General features: G+C 38.3%; 1 protein-coding gene across 1 annotated transcript in view; it reads right to left on the minus strand.

The window, feature by feature from the left end:
• Positions 1-15,264, minus strand: part of LRP1B (LDL receptor related protein 1B) — a 754,577-nt gene that overhangs the window by 70,417 nt on the left and 668,896 nt on the right. Inside the window, 5 exon segments of the mRNA XM_033164188.1 lie at positions 1,807-1,892; positions 9,809-9,992; positions 11,558-11,745; positions 13,085-13,225; positions 15,128-15,250. Of these exon segments, the coding sequence (XP_033020079.1) occupies positions 1,807-1,892; positions 9,809-9,992; positions 11,558-11,745; positions 13,085-13,225; positions 15,128-15,250 (722 nt within the window).

Genomic DNA, 15,264 nt, shown 5'->3' on the forward strand with positions numbered 1-15,264 from the left:
CTCTTGCAATATTCCTTTTAGGTCCTATAACTTAGTGGCAGGGATATTCAAATGATTCAGTTAGAAGTAGTGCTAGTTTAAGTGGATGACATTTAAATGGAATTTGAGACTGAAAGGCAACATCTTCTGCAGGAGGATCCTGAGCAACCTATAGGCAGCCACTGTCACATCACCTGTTTCAAGGGCTGTCTCAGCAATGGGAGCCCTCGTGTTATAGCCCCTAGAGATTTGTCCCCTTTCAGTGGCAGTTTAGGTGTGGAAAAATACATAGTTTGGTTTGGCATGTCGACGACCTTTAGGCACCTTTAGGTGATGGGTTGGCCCCCGAGGCTCACTTCTTGGATTCTGCAGTTCAGAAGGTGAGATAGGAGCCTTCACCTGGGGTTCTGCAGTCCCAGGGGTAAGGCTTCCTCACCTCAGGGTGTTGCCCGGGAATTGGGGCAGGCTAGGAAGCTGTGCCCTCATTTCTTAGGCAAGGGCGGGTCGCCCAAAGGCTACAGTTATGGTCATCCCCCTCTGCTGATTTCAATTTAAGATCTAAATAAAAATGTCCCAGTTCAACCCCATCTTATGTGTCTGCCTCTTTATTTGCCTATTGGGGTGCAAAAGCAGGTACAGGAGAAATTATTCGGGATTCCATTAGAAGTGTGAAGTTACATCACATAACACTCAAATTGGGAACTCTCAGATGTAGTTTCTGAGAACAAGCTCTGGGGAAAGGGGGGGTTCCTCTGGGAAGCGAGAATACATGCTGTTCATGGTATCTCACAGTTAATGAATCAAATGTTCTTGACAAAATTGACAGGATTTTGAAAGAACTCATCTTTGAGTATGTCAAGCTGGCTTAGGTGCTTTATTAATTCTAAAAGAAGCAGATTCTGAATATAAAGAGAGTCAGTAGGAGGCACTGAAACAACTTAAATGTTGGTCAACTTAATAAATAAATAAATCAAAAACATAATTTTAACATATTCTAATTCCAATCAACTGATATTTTAATATTTATGCCCTCCAGAAAAAAATGTCCATTAAAAACTGTGCATTTGGAATACATGGTCCAGTTATTCTAGCAGAAATACTTACATTGATTATACATTTACAAAATGGGATGCAATTCACAGTAGAAATATGGGTCTTATTAGAGTAGGATAACACATGATATCATGATGACTGGTGCTCATGAAAATAGACACTGGTGGAACTTTATTTGTGGGGGGGGGGGGAACATTTCAGCAGGTATGGCTACTCAGGATATTGGGACCTGTATAGTAATTAGATTTAACATATTATACATATTCATATCAGGTCGAGTGGTCCATTCACATAATTAAGTAAGGTGACAAAGGAAAGTGTAATAAAGAGAAACCTGATTTATTATAGCCCTTTACAGTTACTAGAAATACCAATGAATTACAGTCATACCTCTGGTTGCGTTCGCTGCGGGTTGCGTTCACTATGGAAGTACCGGAACGGGTTACTTCTGGGTTTCGGCGTGTGCGCATGTGCAGAAGCACTAAATTGTGCTTTGTGCATGTGCAGAGCCACCGAATCGCGCCACGCATATGCACAGATACGGAGCTTCAGGTTGTGCTCTTTTCATGTTGTGAATGGGCCTCCAGAACGGATCCCATTCGCGACCAGAGGTACCACTGTACAGACTTTTAATGCTCACAGCCAACCTTGTCCATAGCTTATCTTGTGCTATGGAGTGCAGATAAGAATGTGGTTTTATGTTCATCAAGCAATCTAAAGAGCAATGAGTATTAAGATTATTAAGTATTAATTAGATGATAATTGGAATGATACCTGTTTCAATGAAGTGTAGTTGGATCCGTCAGTACTGATTTTTCTGATTTCATGATGATCAGCCAGAATTAAAAAAGGTTCTTCATCTAAATAAAGCGAAAGGGGAAAAAAATACTATGCTAGCATTTAAGTTAATTTATGGAACTTCAGGAAAAGAAATACAAGTAGTGAAAAAATAAAATGCTACATGCTGTGAACAGTGTTGTGGATGAAAGAAACATTAAAAGCATAATATTTCAAGTAAGATCAATGATGCGTCATAATCTGAACAAGAGATTCAATTAGCATTTCTTTCAGAGTACTTTAATTTAGCCTTTGTAATACAGAAAATGTATTAGCACTCTCAATAATTTCAATTCCAAAATGAATTTAAGCACAGCTACTCAGCTTGGCTGTTAAGGGACAAATAGGTGATAAGTAACAATTGACATTAAGAAAGGGGAAAATTCAAAAGCCAGAAAGGTCCAAATTAATGCATGCCAGAATTTTCAGCTAGTAGAGCTGAATAGTTCTGAAAATACATTTAACTTACATTTTAATAATTCAAAATTTCTGTAAATGAAGTGCATGTGAAGCATACTTGGAGCTACTGTACATTAAAAAAATACATTCATAGTGCAATACTATACATGTGTAATCACAAAGAACCCCCATTAATTTTATTGGAGCTTCCTAGTAAGTTATTCTCAGCACAACCTTAGAATAATATTTAAGAAATTTACAATAAAAGGAATGCTAAGCAAATTCAAACCACTCTAAGCCCTGATTTTCAGAATGACAGATTTTCAGAGAGACAGTTTTGCAAATCAGTTCTGGGCTACTCAAATGGCATGTAGAATGGCGGTGTTGCCATGATCACTCCTGGCCTGTTCCTTCCTTTTTTTTTTTTTTTTTGCAAGTATTTTTTTTATTTTCCATCAGCAAACAAAATACATATACATTCATCAAATAAAGTTTCACAATTGTTACACAAACTCCGCCGAGCTTTCCTGACTTCCCTCCTTCTCTTCTCTGGTTTTTTTATTGTTCTAGCTATTCCCTCGCTTTCTCTTCATTCCCACATGTTTTGTTGTCATATTGTTATCATTTTTTGTTATACATTTCTGTCCTGTTACAAGAAGTTCGTCAATCCTGTAAGTGTTTACATATCTTTACAATCTTTTACATAATCCAGAAATTTACCCCATTCCAATTGAAACCTTTGGTCACTTTGCTCTCTTATTTTCCCAGTCAATTTCGCCAATTCAGAATATTCCATTAATTTCCTTTTCCATTCATTTACCGTTGGTACCTCTTTTAATTTCCAATTTTGCGCTATTAATATCCTCGCTGCTGTGGTGGCATATAAGAAGAATCTTTGATCTTTTTTTTCGATTTCTTCTCCAACTAAACCAATCAGGAAGGCTTCTGATTTTTTCGTAAACGTATATTTAAAAATTTTTTTTAATTCATTATAAATTGCTTCCCAATAAGGTTTTATTTTTTCACATGTCCACCACATATGGAAAAACTCACCATCTTTCACTTCGCATCTCCAACATTTCTTATCATATTTCTTATATATTTTTGCTAATTTTACTGGGGTTAAGTACCATCGGTACATCATTTTCATAATGTTTTCCTTTAAGATTATACAGGCAGTAAATTTCATATGATCTTTCCATAGTTTTTCCCACATTTCGATTTGGATATTGTGCCCGACATCTATCGCCCATTTTATCATAACATCTTTAATCTCTTCGTCTTTTGTATGCCATTCTAATAAATAATTATACATCTTGGATAATATTTTCTCATCACTTTCTAAAATTTCCACTTGAAATTTCGATTTCTTATTATCAAAATTACGTTTTCTTTTGTCTTCATTAAATAGACCACACACCTGGTGATATTGGATCCACCCAGTCAATTTATCTGCCACCTGATCATAAGTTTTAATTTTCCAATCTTTCTCTGATTCAATCAACAAATCCTCATATGTTAGCCAATTTTCTTCCTCTGTATTAATTTTCTTTATTGTTAATATCTCCGTGGGTGATAACCACCTAGGTGTCCTTCTTTCTACCAGTTCTTTATGTCTTTGCCACACCTCGTACAGGGGCTTTCTAAATACATGTGTCAAAAATTCCCTATGTACTTTCACCTTGTCCTGCCAAAGGTATGCATGCCATCCGTACCTGTTGTTAAAGCCTTCCAAGTCCAATATCTCTCTATCCTTTAAAGTTATCCACTCTTTCAACCAGGTCATACATGCTGCTTCGTAATAAATTTTTAAATCTGGCAATCCAAATCCTCCTCTCTCTTTTTTGTCTATTAATAATTTATGTTTGATTCTTGGACGTTTGCCTTGCCAGATGAATTTTGACAGATTTCTCTGCCATTCCTTTAGCTGACTTGTACCTTTTATCACAGGTAACATTTGAAAAAGAAATAGGACTTTCGGCAGGACACTCATTTTCACACTTGCAATCCTTCCCCACAGAGATAAATTTAGTTTATTCCAAATTTCTAAATCTTTTTTGATTTCTTTCCATGTCGGATCATAATTATCACTAAACAGATTAATATTTTTAGGTGACAGCCAAATTCCTAAATATTTAACCTTTTTTACCACCATAATGCCATACTTTTCCTGTAATTCCTCAATTTCGTTCTTATTTAGATTTTTGACCAGTATTTTTGTTTTTTCTTTATTTAGCCTAAAACCTGCTAATTTCCCAAACTCCTCTATTACTTTCAACATTTCTCCCAGACTCTGCATCGGTTCCTCCAACGTCATAACTAAATCATCCGCGAAGGCCTTTATTTTGAATTCTTTTTTGCCAATCTTAATTCCTTTAATGTCTTTTGTGTCTCTTAGTTTATTTGCTAAGACTTCTAGCACAACAATAAAAAGAAGCGGCGATATTGGGCATCCCTGCCTTGTTCCTTTTGTAATTGTAAATTCATCTGTTAATGTAGTATTGACCACTAATTTTGCCACTTGTTCCTTGTAAATAGCCATAATCCCATTTAAGAATTTTGTTCCCACCTCCAACTTTTCTAGAACCTTCATCATGAATTGCCACGATACATTGTCGAAAGCCTTTTCGGCATCTATAAAGATTAAGGCTACTTTTTTCTGTATTTTCAAATCCAAATACTCAATTAGATCTACAATTGTTCTGATATTGTTTTTCATCTGCCTACCTGGAAGGAACCCTGCTTGGTCTTTATGAATTATTTTATTTAAAACTTTTTTCAATCTGTCCGCCAATATATTTGTAAACAATTTATAATCTAAATTCAATAATGAAATCGGCCGATAATTTTTGACATTTAATGGGTCTGTGCCTTGTTTAGGGATTAACGAGATAAAGGCCTCTTTCCATGAGTTTGGGACTTTCCCATTGGTCAAGATCCCATTCATCACCTCCAACAACCTTGGTACTAACTGAAATGCCAATTCCTTATAATATCTCGTCGATAAGCCATCGGGGCCTGGGGCTTTCCCTCCTTTTAATTTTTGTATTGCGCATTTGAGTTCTTCTTCTGTTATCAATGCATTTAATTGTTCTTGATCCTCTTTTGATATTTTTTTTTGGTTTATTCTTTTCTAAATAGTAATCCATCTCTTCTTCCTTCTCTTGTTCTTTCTGATAAAGATTTTTGTAAAATTCCTGAAATATATTTTTAATTTCTTTTGGGTTCTCAATTATTTCCTCATTCCTTTTGATTTTATTTATTATACTCTGTTCTTGTCTTTTTTTCAATTGTCACGCCAATACTTTCCCCGTTTTGTTGGCATGCTCAAAATTCTTTTGTCTTAACCATTTTAATTTCCACTCAATTTCCTGATTGATTAATATTTCAAATTGGTTTTTCAGCCCCTTAATATTTTGCTTCAGATCTTGATTTCCTGGTTTTAGAGTTAATTGCCTTTCTTTATCTTCCAATTCTTTTAAGATTTCTTCTTTCTTCTTCTCTCTTTCTTTCCTTTTACCAATATCTTGGGAGATCATGAAGCCTCTTATCACCGCCTTGCTGGCATCCCACACCATGTTCAGGTCTGTTCCTTTATTCATATTCAATTCAAAATAATCATTTAATACCTTCTTTGCTTTTTCTACTACTTTGCTATCATTAAATAAACTCTCATTCATTCTCCACCTGGTTTTAGTGCTTTCTCCCTTTAATTCCATATATACCGCATTGTGGTCAGATAATATTCTCGGCTGGATCTCTATTTTGTTCACCTTAAAATACAATCCTTTAGTAACCCAGATGTGGTCTATTCTCCCTGAACTTTTGTTGGGCTCCGAAAAATAGGTATATTGTCTTGTTATAGGGTGCTTGGCTCTCCATGCATCTATCAAATTTAGGTTCTCTGTTAGCGTAAAGAAAGTCTTTGGCAATTTACCTTCTGAGCCTGAGCTTCTTGAGGATCTGTCCAATGCCGGGTTTACAACCCCATTCATATCACCCATTAGGATTTGTTTTTGATCCGCAAATTCAAGCAATGTTTCCTCCAACTTTTTATAAAATTTAGCTTTTTTATTATTCGGGGCATATATCCCCACCAATTGTATTTTCTCACCTTGCCATGTTATTTGTACAATTACCACTCTCCCTTCTTCATCTTTATACACCAGCTTAGGTTCTAACTTTTGTTTTATATAAAAAACCACCCCTCGCTTTTTCTTTTTATCTGCCGACACAAAATCCAAACCCAACCTTTTATTTATTAATATTCTTCTGTGTTTTTTGGCAATGTGGGTTTCTTGTAAACATATGACATCTAGTTTTTGTTTGTTCAAAACATGTTCAACTTTATTTCTCTTACATTTATTGTTTAAACCATTTATATTGCAGGATTGGAGTTTTAAAATCATATTTCGTTTCCGATTCTGATGTCTTATAAATTCTTTCTATTAAATCTTTCTACAAATTGGTGCTCTCGCTATCTTCTTTCTCCCGTTCCTCTTCCTCTTCTCCCTCTTCACTTTCCTGGTCACTTCTTTCTCTCCCTTCTTCTTCTTCGTCCTCTTCTTCCTCTTCCTCTGCCCCTCCTACTGCTCCTTCCTCCTTCTTCCTTTCTGCTATTTCTCTTACTCTCTTTCCCTTCTTCTCCTCCTCCAGTCCTAGCTCCTTCGGGTATCTCCTGGTGAACTTCTTTAATTCTTGTACATTCTTAATCTTATATCTTTTGCCTTTAAAGTAGAACGTCAATCCCTCGGGGAATTCCCATCGAAAGCTTATCCCTTTCTTCCTTAGGGTTTCTGCCAACGCATGATAAGGCCCTCTCTTCTGTAAAAATCTCACAGGAATTTCTTTATATATGCTAATTTCTCTGCCTCCTATTATCAATTTTCGAGAGTGGCTTAATCTCAGAATCTCATTTCTGATATCTAATGAATTAAACATTACCAAGCAATCTCCTGGTAATTTTTTCGCTCTGGCCTTTATAGATTTTACCCCTATTCTGAAAGCGTTCAGAATAGAATATTCCACCACTTCTTGTTTCGTGTCCAGCCATCTAGCTAATTCAGCCACTAATTTTTGTCTTATATTCTCGTTGGCTTCCACCGGAATCCCGCGGAATTTGAGATTTAATTGTTTTTGCCTGAGTTCTAACATGGCTAAATTGTCCAGCATTTCTTCTTGGACCCTGTTTAGATCTCCAATTTCTTCTTTTACCTTCTCCGTGTCCTTCTTCGTTTGATTAACTTCCTTCTGAACTTTCTTTACTGAGTTTTCTATTGTTTTAGATTTGGTAGTCAAATCTTTTAATTGTTCTGTCAGCTCTCCTACTACTTTCTCAAATTTCTCATCCATTGACTCCTTCAGGTCTGTAATTTTTTTTTCAATATTCTGCTCGCTTTGTCTTATTTCTTTCTTTATTTCTGATAATAGACCTTCCCATTCTTTCCCTTCCTCTTGCTTTGAGGGCCTTCTATCCCCTGGTGTTGCACTCCCTTTATTCCCCTTCATTTCTACTTCAGAATTTACCTTCTATTATATTTTTCCAACCACTAGGGGACCCAGGTCTCTCCTAAATTACAATCTTTTACCCTACAGACCAATTCCTGCCTATAGGTGGCGCCTAATAGTCTGTGGAGAGCGTCTATTTTTTACTCAGTTCAATAATCCTGTCTTCCTACTTTCGCTTTCTTTGTTCACCGGAGTCCCGGAGTTGCTTTCACTTTCTTTGTAGCGGCTCCATTTCTTCTCTTGTTATTTTGTAGACTGAATATAGGCAACAGTTACTCTTTCAGTCAGCGATCAGTATCGGAAAAAGTCTAGAAAAAGTCTGGAAAGTGAAACGACTAAAAGTCACACCTGAAAAGCAAGCCCCTTCCCTCCCCTTCCCTCCCTTCCAAAACACCCCCGAAACCCAAAAGCTCAGTCCGGCGGCTGTAATAATTGTCTGGTTTCCCCGCGACGAGCGTTTTGACTCTCAGTCTCTGCTCAATCGATGTTTGTAATCCAAGGGATCGTTACCCCTTAAGCCAGGAAACCAAAAGATAATTTGTAATCCACGGGGGTCGATACCCCTTACTTCAATCCGCCGCCTGCCGATCTGATCCTCTTGCGCTCGGAGGGAGGGGGGCTTCAAGGGTTTCAATGTAACAGCTTTACGGATCTCTCCAAACCCCAGTGCTTTTCAGCTTCTCAAAACAACCCTTTTCCCCACCGTGTCATGCAAAACCCCCTTCTCCTTTCTCCTTTCTCCTCTCCTTTCACTTCTCTCTGTTCTGGGTCTGCCGACACGATGGTGAGCCGATCTAAAAGTCTCTTAAAGGATTTTCAAAAGTCACTTTTCCTTCTATTCTGCCCCCGCAAGATCCCTTGGGTTTCAGATATACTCTAGTTCTTCTTCTTCTTTATGTTAATAAAGTCCTTTAAACCACCCGTAGGTTTTACTTCCCGGGTAGTCAGTCAAAACGGGTTTTACTCACTTTACAGGAACGCTGTTTTTTTGTTCGTCTTGCACAGTCATGCCCAGCGCCATCTTTTCGCCAGAGTAGAGACGGACTCCCTTTTTGCGTCTCTTACTCCCGTCCAAATCTGTACAGTTGCCAATTCTTAAATTATAGGCAGCTCGATCTTTCCTGCTGCTCCCGTTTTTTATCTTCTTTCCCTTTTGTCTTGGAAGCGGGCTGCTTTTATCCGGATCTCGAGGCTTTGCGCCGCTGGGGGGGTGCGATGTCCCCTACTTGCGTCCGCTTTTCACCCCTTGTTCCTGAAGTTCATGCTCAAACCTCAGGTCAGGAGTGCAGCAAATGACGCTGCCGGGTACACTGAGCTTCAAGGTAACCCCCCTTGAAGCGACGGGTCCGCTTAGCCTTTGCGCGACCCCTTTTTCCCCCAGGTACGCCTGGAACTCCCAAGAGGGATATTCCACGATCCTGCGATGGCTGCAGCTCCAGTGCAGTGTATTTTGTGGAATGTTTCCCTGTAATTTCCCAATAATACATGCCTTTTGCAACTGGGCCTACTGAACATTAAATAACATTTGCATCAATTCTATTCCCACTAGCCCTTTCCTGCTTGTGAAAGGTGCATCCGTCCAATTTCCAGGGACCCTCCTTCCTCCTCAGCCCCCACCACAGCCTGTCCCATTCAGCAGGCCCCATTTACCTGACCCTCAGGAGAGGATTTATGGAGGAGCTGCCGGGGAAAGTCAGCTTCCTCCAGCTCCCTTCCACATGCTTTTCTCTAGTTCCAGTCCCATAATGTGAAACAAATGATGGGACAATATGCTTACATCCGGACAAACATCTATTTTTACCTAAGAAGAAGTATGCCTGAAGACAGTTTGGTTAGTACCGGAAAGTTTAATGCATTGTGCATTACACAGATAATTTTTTTTTTTAAAGTATGTTTAGGTCTTAAACCTGCATGACTAAAAGAAAATGTCAAAACTAACTTAAGTTGCATTGCTTTCCATGGTACTTAGTTATGACTAAGCTTAAATGCACTGAGACAATAAAATTCTGGAAGCCAAGTAAGCAAATGATACCTGAAAGAGACTTGCAGCCATTTGGGTTATTAGGTTGCACTTCATAACCATCTGCACACAAACATTTGTAGGTGCCATACGTATTGATGCACTGCTGGCTGCACGGAAAGCCAGACAAACATTCATCAATATCCACACATGTTTTGCCATCATCCTTCATGTAGAAGCCAGGCCAACATTTGCACTACAAGGAAAAATAAAAGCAAATTATACACCAGACACCCTAAGGGTAGCTGCTTTCTTCTCTGCACAGGCATGGTATCAATGTGATCAAAATGTTGTTTTATAATACAGTATAAACATCTAAAATAACTTTTAAAAGACAATTCACACCTAGTCTTCCTCTCCAGGTGGTTTTCCATAGCAGAAGTTTTATATTTCTGCTGCATGTTTGTGTAAGAAATTCTGAAGCCCACTTTATGAAGGAGAAGAGGTAGCAAGGTTTGAGGATACAAGTTAGAAGTGAACTGTGAAGATCTACCCAAAGCATACAGATGACTGTGATCTCCTTGTCTCCATTGCTAAATGCTACACTAAAGTTTACCATCCTGCTCTTTCCATGGCCAAAGCAGGGCAGAGAAGAGAGGAACCTAGCTTTTCATATTAGTCATACTCGGCTAGCAGGCAGAAATATTTTCAGCAGCTTCTGCTCCCCCCATCACATACATACACATATAGATAGACCTTCCCTTCAATGCTTTAAAGAACCTTAAGGGAAAATATTCCTCATACCACCTCCAATTCTTTCCTCTCTATCATTCCTCTTCTACTTTTTTTTCATACTTTTTCTCTTCATTTCCCAGCCATTAGACATGGGATGCTAGAAGCATTTATACATGTTGACCAAAAGTACTGGGGGGAAGTCAATGGGGCAGCAGTACTAGGATTGTGAAATTTCCTTGCCCCTCCTGCTTCAAAAAGTGGGTATCATCAAGCTCAGTCTTCATGCTAATTTAAAAAAGCTGTAAACACATTTTTAGTTTGTCATATATTTAATTCATTGGTGTTATTTTGATATTTCCTTCTGCTGGTTATTCAGTGTGACGGGAATAGTTTCACATAATTTTGTAGACATTTTAATGTTCTTTTAATTGTGAACTTCTGGGCAAAAAATTGTGGGAGATTAACATTTAAAGGTAAAATGGTGAACAATTAAAATATTTTTAAGATGATTGACATTGCTATACATTTTTTCCCCTCTGCTGCTTCCCTCAGTCTGCTTCTCTTTTTCTCACTACTCACCAAAATATTTAGCTCATAGCCTTAGAGGTGGGGAACCTGTGTCTCTCTGGTTGTTGCTGCATTACAATTCCCATGGTGGGAGGGACTGATGGGAGCTACAATCCAACAGCATTAGAAGGGCCACAGTTTTCCTACCCCTGCTTCGCACTACGCAGTTTGCCATGCAGTGTCCTAGTCTTAGATTTTAAGGGTTTAGAATAATCCTTTATTCTGACCAAAAGAAAGGCATATCAAGATATTCAGACATATTTCAGTTTATTTGGCTTGCGATGAAACATTCTGCCCTGCCCCCCCACCCTCAAGACATATAAAACAAAATCTAGTATTAGTCATAGAGTTTTATACCCTCTGTATTATATTAATGGAATAGCAAAAGCTGGTGAGCACAAGGTGTGCTCTCTTCTCCAGGAAGTGTCAAATTTTAATGTTAATGGTACATATGCAAGTCAAATTTAAGATTTAAAACTCTATTTATAATGTACTATTTTACACACCAGGACTACCAACCTTGTACCCAACAGGAAGATCTTGACAATCTTGAGAACAGCCACTGACTTTCTTACTCAAGCATTCGTTAATATGGCAGTTTCTCTCATCCGATCCATCACCACAATCTTGTTTAGTATCACAAACATTTTCTTGGGGAATACACTTGCCATTTTTGCACATAAAAAAGGAACTGTTGCATGACTGTTCTAAAAATAAGAAACAAGAGGGAAAGGACACAAATGGATTGCAATGAAAACGTTGAGATGTGTCAGGATTAACATGTGGGCTGCATCTTAATTTATAAACAGATCATGCGTGAAAATTCAGTCCAGCCCTTTCATATTCTGTTTACATATCCCACAGCAACATTTCCATTTATATAAAGTTTCACTGGATTGCACCACCAGTCAGTGTAACTATGATTAGTCATAAACATACTGCTGGTTTGTTTCAAATAGTAAATACAAGTTTTGCCTATATTTTCTTTCCTTCAACACCTATATGTATAGCCCAAGTGTGGCCCTCAGCTGGATTTCATCTGGCCCTTTTGAGTTTCCTCCTGTCTATCAACTATTTAGCATAAAGTGGGAAAAGGCCTTCATGTTGCGAAATATAGAACAGTGGGTCCTGCCTCTGCAGGAAGATCAAAGCATAGGGGGAATAAAACAACAACAACCCCTGCAGCACCCCACAGCTTAAGATCCGGGGGCTGAGAAATTCTCATCCAGTACTCCTTTCTGGAACTTCCCCTGGAGATAAGACCAGAACCACCACAGATCAATGCCTCTGATATCCATCTCCCATACACAGTCCAGGAGGGTCAAAAGCCAAGGCGAGATCTTGTAACAGCAACAGGGTTATACTCCCGCTGGCCTTCTAACAGAGATTATCCATCAGGGCGACCAAGGCAGATTCAGTACCAAACTGTCTCATTAAAGATGATGATGACCCACCCTTCACCTTAAAGTTCCAGGACAGATTCCAACATTAAAACACTATACTAAAAACAGCTTTAAATAACTTATAATCACAGAAGTAAGGTGTGTCCTAAAAATATACACCTCAGATGTCAAAATTCAGGGTAAAGAGGTACATCTTCATCATTAACTGGAAGCTGTATAAACAAGGCACCAGATTCATCTCTGTGGGGGTTGGGGTTCCCCAACTTAGGGGCTGCCACAGATAATGGCATATTCCCGGTCACCAAGCCCTGAGCTTCTGAGGGTGGAGGAACTACCAAGGACTTGTGTTCCTTGCAAATATGCAAATTTGCACACCTGCAGTTTTCAGGATGCAGTTGTAGTTTTGATGTTCAAGATTTTGAACAGAGATAGGCCGAGACTTACAGTTTTGCTGTGGAATTACGTTACTAACCCTAGGTTGGACAATTTGAGAGCCTGATCCTCCCTTAGTTCTTCATGGCCTGAATGTTCTCTCAACACTCCACAAACACCAAATTTTACTGAAAAGTACATTATTATTTAACAACAATGCTAAATTATTTTACACATATATTTAATTGTAAAAATATTTTAAAGGCTGAACCTGCGCTTCTGCATTTTATGTTAATTGGATGTTCATCAGAATGGTCTGGACAATCAAAATCTCCATCACATTGCCACTGAGAATTTAACAGACACCTTCCATCAGCACAGCTGAATTCTCCAGGATTACAGTGACGATAGCCTAAAAAAGAGTGGCCAAACATTAATAATATAGACCTCTAATATTTATATTCCAAAAAAGGTACTATCTATCTTTTTCAAACAGGAGCTGATCCATAGAACATTTCCAAGTACTTTGCAGATGTCTTCCTTAGCAGATGCAAACTACAGCCATAGTGGTGACTGAACTATCCACCTCCTTCTTGGCTGCTGTGCCTCTACAGGTGACCATGGTATGGCCAAAAGGAGCAGTTTCAACAGCTTTCAGCAAGGAGCTACAGGGCCACAACACCCTTTTCCATGGCTGGAAGCTGTTGTAACTACTCTGACAAAGCAGAACAGTCTCCAGCCATGAAACAGGGCACACAGGGCTTACAATTCTTCATGAGCAACTACAGTAGCAGATTTAGCAGTTTCTGGATCTCTGCTAAATATGATAGGGTTGGGACATGTCTGCAAAATGGCTATAGCCTGGGCTCACATGACCTGGAATTCTACACTGAAACTAGTTTTTGAAGACAGACTAGAAATGTGTCTGATCTGACAAATATAAAGGGTTTGAGGTTTAGAACAATAAACTTTCTTACTTACTTTGCCAAACCTTTATTAGGCATTACAAGTATAGGCCATCATAAAATATCCATATATAAAATTTTTAAATATATACAAATAAACAGCCATATAAAATATATAATAACAAGGATTTTCATTGCGATTTCTTCCTGCTAAATAGTGCCATTTACCACTCTAAGAGATACTATCCAATACATTTGTCAGTTAAGAGTTCTTTACTCAAAATTATTCTGTTGTGAGTTAAGCAGTAACCTGGCTGAAGCCACCCAATAAGTATTATGGCTCAATTCCAATTTGATACCAAGTTCTGAAATTTCCGAATCCAATACTCTATCCACAGCAAAGAAATATCTGTTTACCCCCTTGTTCTTTGATTTTACTGGTAAATATGAAATGTATGTTTTCAAGAGAAATACATAGCGACTGATTTATAAATGATAACTCCATGGTCTATTTAAAGTTGACTGGATTCCACATTCTGTCAAATTGGACATATTGAAGAGATCAAATATCTGGTGCTTCTTAGAAACCGTTTTAATACATTGACAAACTGCTCTGAAAAGGCAAAGATTTTCTCTACAGAAATCTTAAAGGAATATGAGCATTGCTTCCTTAGAAGAAGATATTTAAAACCTGTTAACTTACTTTCTTCAAACGATTTTATTCTATTTGTGGGGAGTTTATCCTTGTCAGCAGACAGATACAGAGCACACAAACTTCAGCATTAAGACCTGTCTCTGTATCAGAGATTAACAGTGCAATCTCATACAGGTGTCCTCAGTAACTCACATTGAATTTAACAGAGTTTCTCCCAGGTGTGCATAGGACTGCAGCTTGAGCTTCTCACAATGCTCCATTTATAGTGAATCAATGTACTACTACAAATGCCTTATTTTAGGGGGAAATGTTTTAGGGAAAAACATAATAGAAAAAGCAAAAGTAAACACAATTTGTTCAGAACTTCTTTCTTTGGGAACTTGCAAATTTAAACTGGTTCAAAATGAAGCAGCCAAATTACTGTCTATTATTTCATTTCAAACTCATATAGCTCCAGTTTTAAGATAGCTGTACTGGTTGCCAGTTTGTGTCCACACCCACTTCATGGTGCTCACATTAAAGCCCCAGATGACATACAGTGGTGCCCCACTAGACGAAAAAGTCAATGGGGCTGCTTCGCAAGACGAAAACCTCCGCGCGCCATTGCCGCTTCACTAGACGAAAAATTCGCTCTACGAAAAAACTCATAGAACGAATTATTTTTGTCTAGCGGGGCACCACTGTAAGCCCAAAAGTATCTTAAGAGTGCCTCCTTCTTCGCTGAAGCTTTCAGGTGTAAAAAAATTATACTTGCCACATTCTAGCGATTCATCCGATCCATCTCCACAGTCATTATCATGGTCACATACAAACTGCTTGGGAATGCAGACTTTATTGTGGCATGTGAAAGTATTTTCGTCACAAGTATTATTAGGAGCTAAGAAAAAAAAA

Source organism: Lacerta agilis, chromosome 1 (genome assembly GCF_009819535.1).
Source record: "Lacerta agilis isolate rLacAgi1 chromosome 1, rLacAgi1.pri, whole genome shotgun sequence".
Taxonomy (NCBI): Eukaryota; Metazoa; Chordata; class Lepidosauria; order Squamata; family Lacertidae; genus Lacerta; species Lacerta agilis.